This window comes from Accipiter gentilis, chromosome 8 (assembly GCF_929443795.1).
Source record: "Accipiter gentilis chromosome 8, bAccGen1.1, whole genome shotgun sequence".
Lineage (NCBI taxonomy): Eukaryota > Metazoa > Chordata > Aves > Accipitriformes > Accipitridae > Astur > Astur gentilis.
This window is the reverse complement of record NC_064887.1, coordinates 39,438,556-39,452,575: the sequence shown is the minus strand read 5'-3', so window position 1 is coordinate 39,452,575 and position 14,020 is coordinate 39,438,556. Positions and strand designations below refer to the sequence as shown.

Below are 14,020 nucleotides of genomic sequence, written 5' to 3'. Positions count from 1 at the left end.
CCCACTCCTGGGCTGAGGCTGCCCCAGGGCAGCTCCATGGCACAACCTCCCCAGAGCATTGGCCTCAGGCCAGGCTCAGGAGAGGGCCATCAGAGAGGCCCCTGCCCAGGCAGCATGGCTGGACAAACAGCAGCTGCTAGCTCCAAAGTGCAGGTCTGAGGCAGCCCAGCACCAGGCAGAGCTCAGGGAAAGGGTCTTGCATACCACCCAGGTGCTTTGGGCTCATTTTTGACCTTTCTGGTCAATGTCTGGATTTTCCTTCTCTCCCCCTATCCCAGCCCACCCCAAAGCACCACCGAGGAGCTGCTAAGGGAGGCCTGCTCCAACAATCCCTTGCTGCAAGCAGTATGCGCTGGCCTCACTCCCAGGGGTACAGGGAGCTGGCAGAGGCAGCAGGCTCCCGCCGCTCGGCCGTAGCCCAGTGCCAGGGCACACGAGCCACCAGCCACGCTCCAGTCACCCCTGCTGCCACCAGTTCCCTCCTGCCTTGAGTTTCAGAGGGCAGCATTCAGCCCTGGCACGGAGGTGGGCTGGCTGCATGCAGCAGATGGGCAGGGGTGCTGCCCAGCCAGGTCAGGGGAGAGCTCGGGGGACTGCAGGCAGCGGGTGCTGCCCAGGGCTGCATGTGGAAAGCCCCAGGAGGAGCTGGGCTGGCATTCATCCACAGCTGCAGGCTGGCAGGGGGAAGAACAAGCACTTTGGATATGCTGGCTGGGACACGGTGCCCTGCCCAGCTCAGGGTGAAGCACCAGGACATGGTAACCAGGAGCTAACAGGACCCACCACCTGCATGATCTAAACACCCACATGGTTCCCCCCCAAACCCCAGGCACCAGAGGACTGGGGCAGCTGCCCCACTCCAGCTCCCAGCCCAGCTCTCCAGTCATGGTTGTACAGCGAGGAACTGACCAGCAGCGCTGCCTGACTGGGACAGGGACTGGCACTACGTTTGTGTATCACCCAGGACGCCAAGGCCAGCATGAAGCCAGAGTGGTAGGATCCAAGCTTGGCTCTGGCAGCCAAGAACTCCTGCCCAAGTCATTCCCCTTCTGGCTTCCCAAAAATGCCTTTCGCCAATTTTTTTTCCATTTTATTTTTAAAAAAATCACTTTTGATTTTGGACACCTCCGCACCTTGGAGGACACTTGTCTCGATCTGGGGCAGCTGAGCTGAGGCACCCAGAACGACAGATCGGCACCTGCCTCTTGGCGCAGTGACGAAATTGGGCAAGGTGTTACCTGTTTCAGGAAGACAGCTTCATCTTCCTCCATCCCCCACTGCTGGGAGCTGGAGGAGTCGCCTCCTAGCATGTTTTTGCAAGATCTCCTTGGGTTTTTTTATGAAAGAAAAAAGTCCAAAGAAGATGTGGAAGCTTTTAAACACTAAGCTACACTTTTGCCTCTGCATCCACCCTGCCTCGAGTGCGAATACTCCATTCACAGGGGAAAACTGAGCGTCCAGCAACAGCTGGGGAGTATTCCTGCTCATGCCACCACTTCACAGCAGGATCCCTCTGGTCCCTTGCCATTCATCTGCAGTTGGAGGAATCCCTACTTTCTGTGAAGTCCTGAAAGCATTCCTGAGCCCTGACGCAGCTCAGAGGCACACCTAAGGAACAGAGATGCGATTTTAGAAGAAAAGCCACATAGCTGTGGCTTCCACTGCTGTGATGAGATCTTGTACTCAGGCCTTTACAATGTTATGGCCAGGCACTATAGGGTGTGACAGGGCAGGGGAAAACCACGTGAAGGGACTAGAAGCTTCTTTTGCTCGTGGCAAGGACAAACTCTCACAGCGATAATTGACCACTGCAGAGCCCCAGAGCAAGAGCTCACTGCTTGTTCCTTCAGCCATGAGCAAACTGAGCCCAACTGCTTCCATGTCCCTGCAGCAGCTCTGCTCTGAGCAACCCAGACTGCCAGTTTCACAGACACTACTCAGATCCATGCGAGACTTGTGTCCACCTCGGTGCAGTCCTCAAAAAGCGAGGGGGAGGCCAAGGCTGACCCCCAGTGCTGAGCACGCCAGACAAAGCAACAGCCAGAGCCCAAGTTGTTTCAGACTCCTGCCTAGAGCAGGATCTCGGAAGATAGCTCGCCCAGAAACACGTACCCACTGTGGGACATTCATGGACAAGCAGGGAAAAGGAGGTGGAAGGACACAGGTAGACCCTGCACGTCTCAGAGACCTCTGTCCACCCCCTCCCAGCCAGCCCTGCAGGGAGGCCCTGGCAGCAGGAGGTGCAGCATCCCCAGGGGCTGTCCAGATCCACCTGGGTAGTGAAAGGAGCAGCTGGTGTGGCAAAATCCCTAAATACCACTCCTTCCGCAATACCTCGGTCTGGAGGAAGGGTCAGAGCACTTCATGACACCGGGAGAGACAGATCCTCCGCTGCTGAACGCGAGAACCACTTGGTTGGCTTTTAAACAGAACATTTTCCCAAGCTCTGCAATTAAGCGGTGATCCCATTGGGGAGTTCAGGAACAGGACAGTTTAGCCTGGCACCAGCCAGTCTGTCAAGCTGGGAAGAGCTAACATTAACTCCCCACAGACAGAGGCGGCACAGCGAGGTGGGTAAACTCACCCCACCCTCTGCACGGGTGCCTGAGCCGGGGCTGTCGGCCGCGCCTCCCAACAGCCTCCCACCTCCTGCTCCTTTTGTACGCAAACAGCCAGCCAAGACGACCACATTTACTGCAGGTTTAGCTCAGAGCTTGGTTTGAAAAGGCGCTGCTTAAAATATCGTGGAGCAATAAGGCCTACAGCTGTCAGGCTCCCAGCCTGCTCCAGGGACCGGCTCTCTTCCCTCTTCCTAGGGCACAAGCCCATTCCCATAGCATTCGCAGCCAAGGCCAACGCTCCGCCTGGCAGAGACTCCATCAACACGTCCAGCGTGCATTCCTGGAGACATCCAGACTGCACTGCTGGCACAGTGGTGCCTGGCACTGCCAGGCCTCTCCCAGCTGCCTGATGCCAACCGAAGAGTGAACAGCTTGCTGAAAGCCTCCTGGGGCATGCCAAGTCCTTAGGAGTGGAGCAACCTACCCACCCTCTACACAAGAGTTCGCTTGAACTGTTTCCTGATAAACTTGGTTCAAAATGGAAAGTGACCATGGAAGGTGCTTGGGTTTTATTCAGCCCTTTCTCTCTCCCCTGCATAAAATTTTAGGAGAGACTCTGAAACAACCAGTTTCAACAAAGGGAGAATTTACCCAAGATAAAATGCTGACTCTTCCCCAGATGTTTGCCCCAGCAAAGCAAACACCCCACAGGCCCCCACTCTCCATCTATTCTCCTAAGCACATGGCGCAGCGGGAGGGCAGCACCCTGTGCACAAGTGGGCAAAAGATCTGGTGACCACACAGTGGCATCTCGTGAAACATTACTCACCAAGTGTACCTGGACTGGGGGAACACCCAGGCCTGTGTGGGCCACCACCACTTCCAATAGACAGGACTGAACTGTAATGCTTTGCCTGACAAACCTAAAGAGCAACAGGTATGGAGAGGAGATGGGAAACACCTCTGCAATCAGTCCTTCAGACTGTGATGGGCTTTGAAAGATCAAGCACAGCATGAAGGGGCTGAGGAAAAGGAAACTCTGCAAAGGAAACAAGGGCTACCTACAACCTGCAATGCTTCAGCACTGTATGGCCAGTCAACACCCTTTGTGCTGATGGTCACAGGCATGTGCCAGCTCCTCCTGCTGCAGGAGCTGGATGCCAGGACAATCCCTGCACAAGTAGTTACAGTGAGGACAGAAGAAGAACCTTCTCACCTAGACGGAGCTCCCCAAAATTGCCGCATCCAATCTTCTTGCCGACCCGGAAGTTGGGACCCACCATTAAGACTCCCGAGTTGGTTCCAGCACTCCGGCTTCCATGACTGCTCCTTCCTCCACCTGTCTTGGACATCCTTTTACCTTCCTCCAGCTCCCCTTTCCCTCCTCTCTTATCAAAATCCATAAGTTTGTGATACCCCGGCCTCTCCACGGTTACGCTGCTGCCATACAAATCCCAGAGCTGCCGAAAGTTGAGGGGTGAGGAGAAGAAAAGAAGCAGGGCTTTTCTTGGTTAATACACCATCACGGTGAGTGACGGGAGGGCAGGGTGTGGAGAAGGAGGGATAAGCGGCCACCCACGGGTGCTGGGCTACTGAAATCTTAGTGCTTTCCAAGGTCCCGCCGGGATTGTCATCATCGCCTGTTACAGGGAGTTCTTTGGTGGAGAGAACATCCTGCGGAGAGGGTCCTCCCAGCGTGGCTCCTCAGTCTCCCAGCTGCAGAAAGGAAAGGGAGAAAATTAGCACGAGGAAACAAGGAGGCAGAGGACAGCAGGGGGTTGTGTGCTCCAGGCTCCCACCTCCAGCTCCGCAGAGCCCCTCCAACACCTTCCCTGCGTTACAAGTAACTCCCACAACAATGAACAGTGCTGCAACTGAGAGGTGGAAGAAGCTGGGGTATCAGGACCATTGCAGGGTGCCCCACGTCTAAGATGCTAGCATAAATAAATAAATGTCTGGCCAGGGCAGGAGGTGAAACGCTTCATGACCATCTCCAGGTCGGAGCCAGCAGTCACGTGGGGAGAACAATATCCCCACAGGCAAGGGCTGCTGGCAGCAGGGAGACCTTCAGAGGCACCAGCCGAGGCACTTGGGACCAGGCTGCCACTGGTCAGACCTGAGAGTCCCCAAGAGCAGAGGACACACATAAACCACTGCGTTAGGGGGCAAACTACGCCAGGCGTGCAATTTCCTATGAACTGAAAAGAGGATGTTCTTCCCCGATGACTGCTTGCCGGGAGGGTCCCTGTGGGTCCAGAGGTCGTGGCCAGCTGAGTCAGAGCTCTTCCCCCCAGCATCAGCCTCCGTTGCGGCTGGGCCGGGACCTTTGTGCCAGCGATCCTGCGCCAGGACACGTGGGAGAGGACACAGTTTCTAAGCAGCTGTGCATGTGTGGGGAATGACCATGCTCAGAGCTCCCATGACAGCTCGCCCAGGCCTGCCAGGCTGGGGTAAACCAGACACTGGCAAACAGGAACCCAGGACTTACTAACACCCCTGCTCGCCTCCATGGTGAGCTCCCGATTGCTGCCTCTTCCTCCGCCCTCACAAACAAACCTTGATTTTACGTGCAAAGCTCGGAGCAAGGCACAGTGGCCAACAGGGCTGCTGGCTGCAGGCTGGGCAAAAGCCACTGCGACACTCGCTGAAAGTAACCGATGGCTGTGCAGCACCTTGCCTACCTCATGTGCGCAGCTCCCAGTACTTCTCAGTGAGGCTGGCGGGAAGCCCTGTGCTGGTGGTGGAGTAACTCGGGGTTCCCCTCGGCCCCTACAAACAGGCAGGACTCAGCTCAGACCCTCGAACCAGGGAGCTCCTTCCAATGTGCGCACCCCTGCTCATTGCAAGGCGGCTGGACTAGATGACCTTAAAGGTCCCTTCTAACCCAAACTATTCTGTGACATTGGCTCTGCACAAGCACCCCGTGCAGCTGAATGTGTTCACACAACTACAGCCCAACACTGAGGCCAAATCAGACCCCTGCTCCCTTCCAGAGGGGTGGGATGACAAGTACCATCGACCAGCTCCGTGCTCAGGGAACCAGGTTCCCAACAGACAGCCATACTCTCCCTCCATCCAGGACTCTCAGCAGAGCTGCCTGGGGGGAGGGCAGGCTCAGTCCCTCCCTTGCAGGGACGCCTGTGCGGGAGGCAGCCAGGGAGTGCCAAGAGCAGGACAGCCAGGAAGCTAAACACAGGCTGGAAAGTGCAGAGCTGGGTGCACGCTGGGAGGCCATGTGAGAGACACACAGACCAACACATGCAAGCCCCACTTTACCCCCAGCATTCATCATCTCTGGTTTTGCTCCCAGCTCAGCCCATGCTGCATTTTAAGTGAGCCAAGGTGGGAGGCAGCCCCCACCCCTCCCTGCCCACCTCCCCTGGCCCAGCTCTCCCTCTCACCACCTTCCTCTGCTCCCCTCTGGGCTCCCGTGATGCCCACCAAGAGCCCTTGCTGCCGTGGCCTCATTACCTGCGGGTTAAACAAGCAAACCCACGCCCCTCCAGCGCTCAGACTCCAGGAAATGAGCACACTGCAAGTCCTGACGCTTGGCCAAACCTGTAAAACTTTTATTGGCTCTCAATAGCTATTAATAACAAAAAAAAAAAAAAAAAAAGGCTTCTTGTGCTGAAGGGTGCATGGGGGGGAAGCGGAGGAGGGTCTAAGAGCAACTGAGGGAAAAAAAGACACCCAAGCCAGAGCTCAGCATGGGGGGAAGGACTGGCTGTGTAACAGTCTGTGGGCAGGGGAGCTGCTCCCTGGGGCTGCCCCGCTCCCAGTCCTCTCCTGACACCAAATCCTCACCAGGGGCCACCACACCCTGTCCACAGCATGCTGGCAAAATGCCGCTGCTCTCCAAGAGGGACTGCAGGCACCAAAGGTGCAGGATGCTGGCCCAGCTCCTCAGGGCTGTTGTGGGTGCATGACACGCATCTGCATGTGGGACACCTGACTGTTCAGGTACTGGGGGAACAAGGCTTTCACATGGGATGGGAGCCCCCTCCTTCCCCGACGGGTGCCATCCTCCAGGCCAACACCTCCGGAGCAGCCCCAGAGCACAGCAAGCCCCAGCACAGAGCAGCCTGGCCCTCCAAGGCCACCACTGGCAGGCCAACACCTGGGCACCATCCTGCTGCACACAGCACATCTCAGCCGAGGGAAACTGAGGCACGCAGAGCCTTCCAGCTTCTCTGAAGGCCACGTGGGCAGCTACGGGCCAGCTCCTGCCCTGACAGCTCCCTTCCCCCGGCAGCCAGCGGTCTCCATCCCGTGCCAGCAGGAAGCTGGGTGGGAGCGGCAGCAGAGCAGGGCTTCCCTGCGCTTTGTTCTCCCCCAGCCCCGAGCGCACACGGCCAACACGTGATATCCTGCTCATTCTTTGCTCCCCCAATAATTTCCGTTCTGGGTTCAGCGCATGGTGGTGCCCTCCCGTGCGTCTCGCGCTTCTCCCACCTCTGCCGGCCTCTGGCAAAGACACCAGGGAGCCATTTCCCCCGTGACCTCCCAGAGCAGGCGGCAGGGCATGGCTCTTCCCAGGCATTTCAGAAGTCACCTTGCCCAGACGTGGCTCCAGCCACACACTAGGGAAGGGGAGGCAGCCGGCAATGCACAGGCCACACTGCTTCATACCCCGTTTTCGTTTTGAATCAGACCTTTATGTTCAGTCCCAGGGGATTTCAGGCCCAGACTGTTTGCAGAGTCAGGCGGCTGACAGCCAGAGCTGAGGGAGCTCCAGCCCCCACACTTGGGATTTTTTTTTTTTTTTTTTTTTTTTTAAAGAGTTATGGGCCAGTCTCTGCAAGGCAATTTCAGACAATAGAGCGAGACAGAGCCCTAACAGAAGGGAAAAAATAAATACCGTTTCCTGCGAGCACCAGGAGACTGCACTGTCTTCCCCCAGCCCAGACAAACGCAGGCAGCAGTGTAGCATGACTCTCCAGCCCTGCCTGCACAGCAAGCCCTGGCCTCAGGAGCAGCCCTCCCAGAAGAGCCTGGCTCCAAACCTCGATTTCAGGCAGCTGGGCCAGGGCAACGACTGGCAAGGCCATGGCACCGACCCCTGCGCCAGGGCTGTGTGCCAGCGCTGAAATTCCCCCTTTTCCAAAGCTGGGCGGTCAGAGCAGCAGGAAGTCACTGAACCGCGTCCATGTGAGTCAGGCCAGGGCAAGTGATGCTCCTCCACACTCTGCCCACCAGCCTCCCCTGTGTATGAGCCACCAGGAGCTGAGGGCTGGGAGGAATCTATTTTTGCATCTGTAGAGCGTCAAGGAGAAGCAACAGCTCTCTGTACCTCGGTACAAAAGCAGGACCCACCTCTCTGTGTGGTGTCAGTGACTGGTCAGGTTTTCCACTCTGTGCCATAAAGAGATCTCTGGCCTTTAAAATTGAGAACAACCTAATTAGAAACAGAAACCTTTGGTAAAATCCCAGGACTCCCACTGCTCTGGAGCAAACAGCCCTGCAAAACCTGTGTTTGTTAAAACACAGCAGCCTCTGGATGGGCAACGGGGATCCAGACCTGCCCCATCCTGCCACCCCAGGGTCACAGCATCACGAGGAAGATGGCCCTGATGAAAACCGATGGCACATTGTTGCATTTTGAACAGGAATCCTCACCCAGAAGGTCACATCGAGGCAAGCAGCCTCAGAAAAGCACCGTCTAGGCTGGATTAGTTGGCCTGGTATCAAATCTGATGCAAGATGAGACTAAGAAAACTTCTCTCTTTGGGGGGGAAGGGGAGGTAGGGGGATGAATAAGAAAAAAATAAATTGGCCTGAAGTGTGGTAGAAGAAATTCCAAAGCAAGCTGTGGTCTTAAAACAAATAAGCACTGCCCTGCAGTGTTTGCAGTGCAAGTGCTCCAAGCCAGGGAACCTGAAAGTGAAATAAACTGCAGACAAGTGCGAGCAACTTCAGCTCCTCCCCAAAACAGAACGACAAAAACACTGAAAGTACCATAAAGGGGGCAAAAACACACTCAAGCAATCATCTTAAACCCAAAGAAGGGGTTCATGTTGTTTTTGTTGAAATACTGGGTTCTTTTTATTTGCCATCTGGTTTTGAGCCTGCCAGGTCTACTCCAGTCACATTTACAAGCTTTTCCCTGCAGTCATAAGGGTGAGAAAAAGGGATTGGGGGTGGGCGTGTTTTGGGGGTTTTTTTAATTAAAAAAAAAGAAGAAAAAAGCTGCGATTCTAGTCCTAGCCCTTGTCTCCGAGACCTGTGACTTGGACTGAAATACCAAGGCTTGGGAAGTTCCCAGCCACATTTGCAAGTATCAAATGCTGAAAAGTGTTTTAAAAAATTTCTTTCCTGTATAGTGAAACCTTGTGGCTGCCGAGAAAGGACTCGTACAATACCATCTGGGGCACATTGTTCTAGTCCCTTTATACACAGTGTTCCTGTCTGAAAGAGGTTACAATTAAACGGGGCAAGACAAATAGGGGAAGAGGAGGAAAAAATAGCGGCCCAGAGCGGGGAAGTGATTGGTGAAGGTCAGGGAGCAGGTCCATGGCGTTTCTTGGATCAGAGTCCAGGTGTCCTGGACCAGCCGGCTCCCCCAGGCGGGTGTGATGCTACCCCCAGCCATGGAGGCTTGACTGTACTGAGCCCTGATCTCCACAAGCCTTTGGGATGAGTACTTGAAGACGGTTTCCTCGTGTACTCTGTGCTTTGCGAGCGAAAGAGAAACACAGCTGCATCCAGATGAAAGAGAAAGGAAAGCTTCTTGAGAGCACAAAAAAGAAAAGCCCTTGACACTACACAGCTCTGAGTACAGATCACTGCCAATTAAAAGCTAAAAATAATCACATATACCCTGATGTCCCAAAGGATGACCCATCAGCTGGCTCCCAATACAAAATCCAGACCAAAAAGCAACCGGTGGCCTTAAACCGCTGAAACCAAAACCCAATAAATTTTAAAAGTTTAGAAGGCAGGTCATCTTTGCTTACAAGGACATCAAAAGTCTTAAAACAAAGCAAGATCCAACATCTTTAAAGCAAGCTGCAGACGGTCCCAGATGACGTCTACAAAGGTTTGCAGTTTAAAAATGCATTCCAGTCTTCAGTGTTGGCAGCCAACCCCGCTCATGATGAAACGGGGAAAAGCTGTGCCACGACACAGAGGCTTCCTAAAATGAGGGGTGATGGAAAATCTCACCAGGCTTCCCACAGGAGACCCCTGGAATGGGTACAGTTAAGCCAGAGGTTGGACAGGTGGTGCTGGAGGGACATGGGGCAGCTCCCTCCTGTGGGAGGGCAGGAGAACCAAGGCATCCCTTTGCAGGCACCCTCCAAGAGCTCAGTGAGCAGAAAGGCAACGGGGCTGCCTGAAGCCTCCAGATTTTAAGCAGCGTCCAGATGCATGAGCACTATGGAGATCAGCCTCCAGGCACCATCACAGTGCTGCTGGGGCCCTCTCCATCCACCCCACACCCTACATGAGGCCTCCAGAGACCCAAGACAAGCAGGACAACTCTTGCTACTCATGCATGGCTCTGATTAGGGGCCTTCCAGGTTGAGCAGACTCAGGAGGGGAACAACTCACCTGGGGTGTGAGCAGCTACAGAATTAGAAACAGATGTTGAAGGAGGGGAAAAAAACCAAACTCAAACTTATTCCAGCCCGATGCTGTGAATTGTAGCAGTATGAAAGGTCCACATGAGATGGAGGTTTGGGCCAACACCTGCATCCTCCACAGGGCCACTCTTCCCATGCCCGCCTGTGGCTGGAACAACTTTACCAACGCAGGCTGGAGGAACAACTTGCGGACAAGGGCTATTCCAGCTGCTCCAACGGACAGAAGCTGGCCATGAAGTTGCTTTCTCCCACTAAATTTGCTCTGGACCAAGAGAAAAGGAATGTTCCAGTGCAGAAACCTGTCTCGCTGGGTCTGCAGTGTCCTGTGCTCTGCCGAGCTGGCTGGGGTTGTCCCTCTGGGCTGAAGCTCCTCACTTCTGCTCTTTCAATAGCTGAAAGCTTCGAGGAAAAGCCTGTCCATACAGCTATCACATTATTTTCCAAGATGTAAAAATAACGCAACTACTTCTCATCTGGAAAGTTCATGTTCAAACAATATTTGTCCAAGCCCAATGCAAGCATCTCTTGCAAGACAGCCAACGTGACTAGTATAACCAGACAACCTGTACTGGAGCGAGAACAAGCACATGCATACACATGTGTAAAGACCCTGCTTGACCCACTGTTATTTAATTGATGTTTAAGAACAAAATACAAGCAAATGAAACTAGGCCACCTTTACACTGGGGTGGGAGCATTCACACACCTTCTGCACCAATTTAACTTCACAGGCTCAAAACTCCTCTCTTCCATAACCAACACAGAACTGTAAAGCTGGGGGGTGACTCACTCCCAGCCCCCCAGCAGTACCAGGAACCCGCTCCCCAGGCTGCTTTCCTTCCCTTTTGTCTCTGTGCACGCACACATCAGTGCCACTGGAGAAAGCCCGGTTTGAGACGGCTGCATCAGACACTGCGATAAGCCTGCTCCTGCTTCTACCTCGGAGAGATGGCACCACACTCCAGAGCATGCTGCCAAGCTCCCTGCGACTCAAGTCTTAACATTTATGAGAAAAATCCATGCTGGGTAGATTTTAGAGGAAACAACTGGTAGGAGGTTGTGGGTTTTGGTTTTTTTTTTCGTTTGTTTGTTTTTTAAAGAGTCCTTCCAAGACTTGGACTTGGGCAGTTGCAGCAGCCTTTTGCCTGGGCAACAGGTACAACAGGCAGGTCGTAAGCTGGAAGCGTAAGCTCCTCTCCCTGCCTTGTGCTGCCAGGCTCCAGCGATGCAACAGGCTCCAGAGGGATCTCCTGAGCTTCCTCCACTCCGAGACATGCACCTCTCCTCCAGGCCGGACACAGCAGCTCACCACAGCTCCTTCCCAGAGCAGACATGCCAAAGAGGCTTGGACACAAGTCCATAGGGTGAGCTGTCCCCAGCTGCATCAGCTGTTTCCCCAGGAGGAAGAGGGAAACCTTGCTGTTTGAAGAAAACCCATCCTAACCCCCACCCAGGGAAGTTTCCTCTGTGGGCTGAAGAGGCAGCAGGGCTGTGCAGCACTCAGAGTTCACTCTGCCTTGCACCTCCACCAGCTACAGCTCTGGTTACAGGAGACTCAAGCAAACCTACCACAGCAGCAGGACATTCCTTATGGCAAAGGCAGATTGACTTGTTCTGGCCCAATTTCTTCCCTATCTCCTCTTTTTCTTGAGGGATCAAGTACTTTGAGGATCTTGAGGCACCCAGCAGAGAAGGGAGTTCTGGATGTGAGCATCTCTCTTGCCACGGCACAGGAGAGTTGTGCCAACCCCGTCAGGATGGAGGACTGGCTGCCTCTCGCAGGGGACAGGCCCTGCAGAGGAGCCGGAGCCACAGGGCAGGGGGTGAAAGGGCCTTTATCTGTCCCAGGGAATCCCTTAAAAATCCGGAAGTCCTGAAAGCAGCTGCTTTCCCATCAGTGCACGATGCCTGCGCAGTTTCTGCTAACTGCAGCCACAAGAACATCATTCCCCAACCGCAGCAGGGTCAGGTTAAGCAGAGATGGTGTCCAGGCCTCCTTGCAATCTCCCAATGCTTTTCCCAGCTTACAGCGAGGCGGGAGCCAGCCCAGCTCTGTTTACTCCGTTTCCTCCTTTGTATGTTCATGTTGGTGTCAGCACAACAGGAAGCTCTTGTTAAATAGTTTGTTACTTAACTGCTGATGCAGAGCCACTGGGGAACCCAGGCGTAACGTGCAGCACGTTTGGAGAGGTGGGGGAGCCTCGCAGTTCAAGTTCAGGGCCGGGATTGGAGAGCTCTCAGCTCTGCCACTGCCTCCCTGGTGATTTGGGCATATACTGACTTCCTGGCCCTTCACATCCCAGCCATTACACTGGGATAACAACTCCCCCACATCTGCCTTGTCCATTTGAGGTCCCCTGGGAGATGCTTGGCGCTCTCTCAGCTTTTGAACAGTGCTTAGAGCTCAGCAACCTTCCCGCTGCCTCCTCCAAGGCATCCTTCAGGGAAAAGACAAGAACCCAGTAACTGACTGAAGAAACTCCCCCACTGAACAGCAACACCATCCCATGAAATCCACCCACCATACCCGCGCTCCTGCTGCCCACACGTGAGGTCATCAGCCTTAGCAGTGGGGAATATCCAACCATCACAAATCTACTTTTTGGATCCTCACGTCAAGCCCGCCAGCCTGCTCATCCCAAAGAGCAGCCCTCATCTGAAGGCCTACAGCCCATCTCCCTGACTGCTTCCTTACAAGCCGCTGCATCCCTCATCGCACAAACATGGACATCAGTTCACGTCTCTACAGTGCTATCAAACTGAGTCATCGATTACACGGCAGATGCAGTCCTATCACCATGGTCACTGTACCAGGAATGTTTGAAGCAGTTTCCCCTTCGACATGGGAATGGTTGCAGCTGATGTCCCCCTCCAGCAAACAGAGACACCACAGCGTGGCTTCACTTTTGGCCCCACAATGTTTACAATTAGGAAATCTGCAAGGGCAGTTTGTCCAAAACATGCTGGGGTTTTTTTTCCCCCATCCAGTTTGTTTCTTGAAAACAAAACAAAACAAAAGAATAAAGCAAAGGCTAATGTTTCTACCAGAATTTCTTCTAGTGTTCAGGGGGAAAAAACAAAACAAAACAAAAAACCACCAACAAAAAACCCCAACAAACCCACAAAACCCCTAAACTGTGGCAGCAAAGCTTTTAATCCAACATGATCCAAGCATCCTTGTTCCAAACCTCCCCTCCCTTCCTGGCTTCCTAGCTCTTTACTTGAGAACGTGGCGTGTCCATGAGGAGAGAGGACTCCACCCTCACGCTTTAGCCCAGCTTAGCCCATGGAGCAGCAGGCACAGGGCACTCCTGGCACCTTCAGCCTCACCAGTGCCCTCCTGCCTCTGCCACTGGCTGAGCCCCATGGCTGGGCTCTCACCCTCCCTGTACAGCAGAGGGGTCAGATGCAGCTAACACTGTGCTGAGCACCATAATTAAAAAACAAAAAAACCAAAACAACCCACTAACAGAGCATATAATCAGACACACCAGCACCTCCAGCTATATAGTTCACGCAGAAGAAAAAAAAAAAGACTTCTAGCAAACGAAGCAGGAACAAGTTGAGCCTCTATTAGAGATTAAAGCATTTACCACATGTAGCTGTGCTGCTCCCAGCACAGACCATCAGCCAGCCCCAACATCTCAGCGTTTCACCCCGGTATCCATCTGTGGCTCTTAGCCATGTCCCAAAAAAACACCCAATCCACAAAAACACCAGGATTAAAAAAATAAAAATAATAAATATAAAGCACTTTTTTTCCCCAGAATTTAGCTGTGCTGTGAAGAAGATGGATTTTTCTTTCTGGCTTCCTCTTCCAGCTACCATGTCTATTAAGCTTTTCTCTAAATTAGAAGTGTTCTCTTGTTACTGGCTATT

At 53.7% G+C, this 14,020-nt stretch overlaps 1 protein-coding gene across 3 annotated transcripts in view; it reads right to left on the bottom strand.

The window, feature by feature from the left end:
* Nucleotides 1-14,020, bottom strand: part of CSNK1G2 (casein kinase 1 gamma 2) — a 46,356-nt gene that overhangs the window by 12,713 nt on the left and 19,623 nt on the right. For 2 of the 3 annotated variants that reach the window (XM_049807386.1, XM_049807388.1), the window contains exons 2-3: nt 5,243-5,330; nt 3,778-4,277 (exon numbers count right to left, since the gene is read on the bottom strand). In XM_049807386.1, coding sequence (XP_049663343.1) covers nt 3,778-3,964 — 187 coding nt within the window. In that variant the 5' untranslated portion in view covers nt 3,965-4,277; nt 5,243-5,330. The remainder of the gene's footprint in view (nt 1-3,777; nt 4,278-5,242; nt 5,331-14,020) is intronic. The other variant, XM_049807387.1, reaches the window with a different exon arrangement.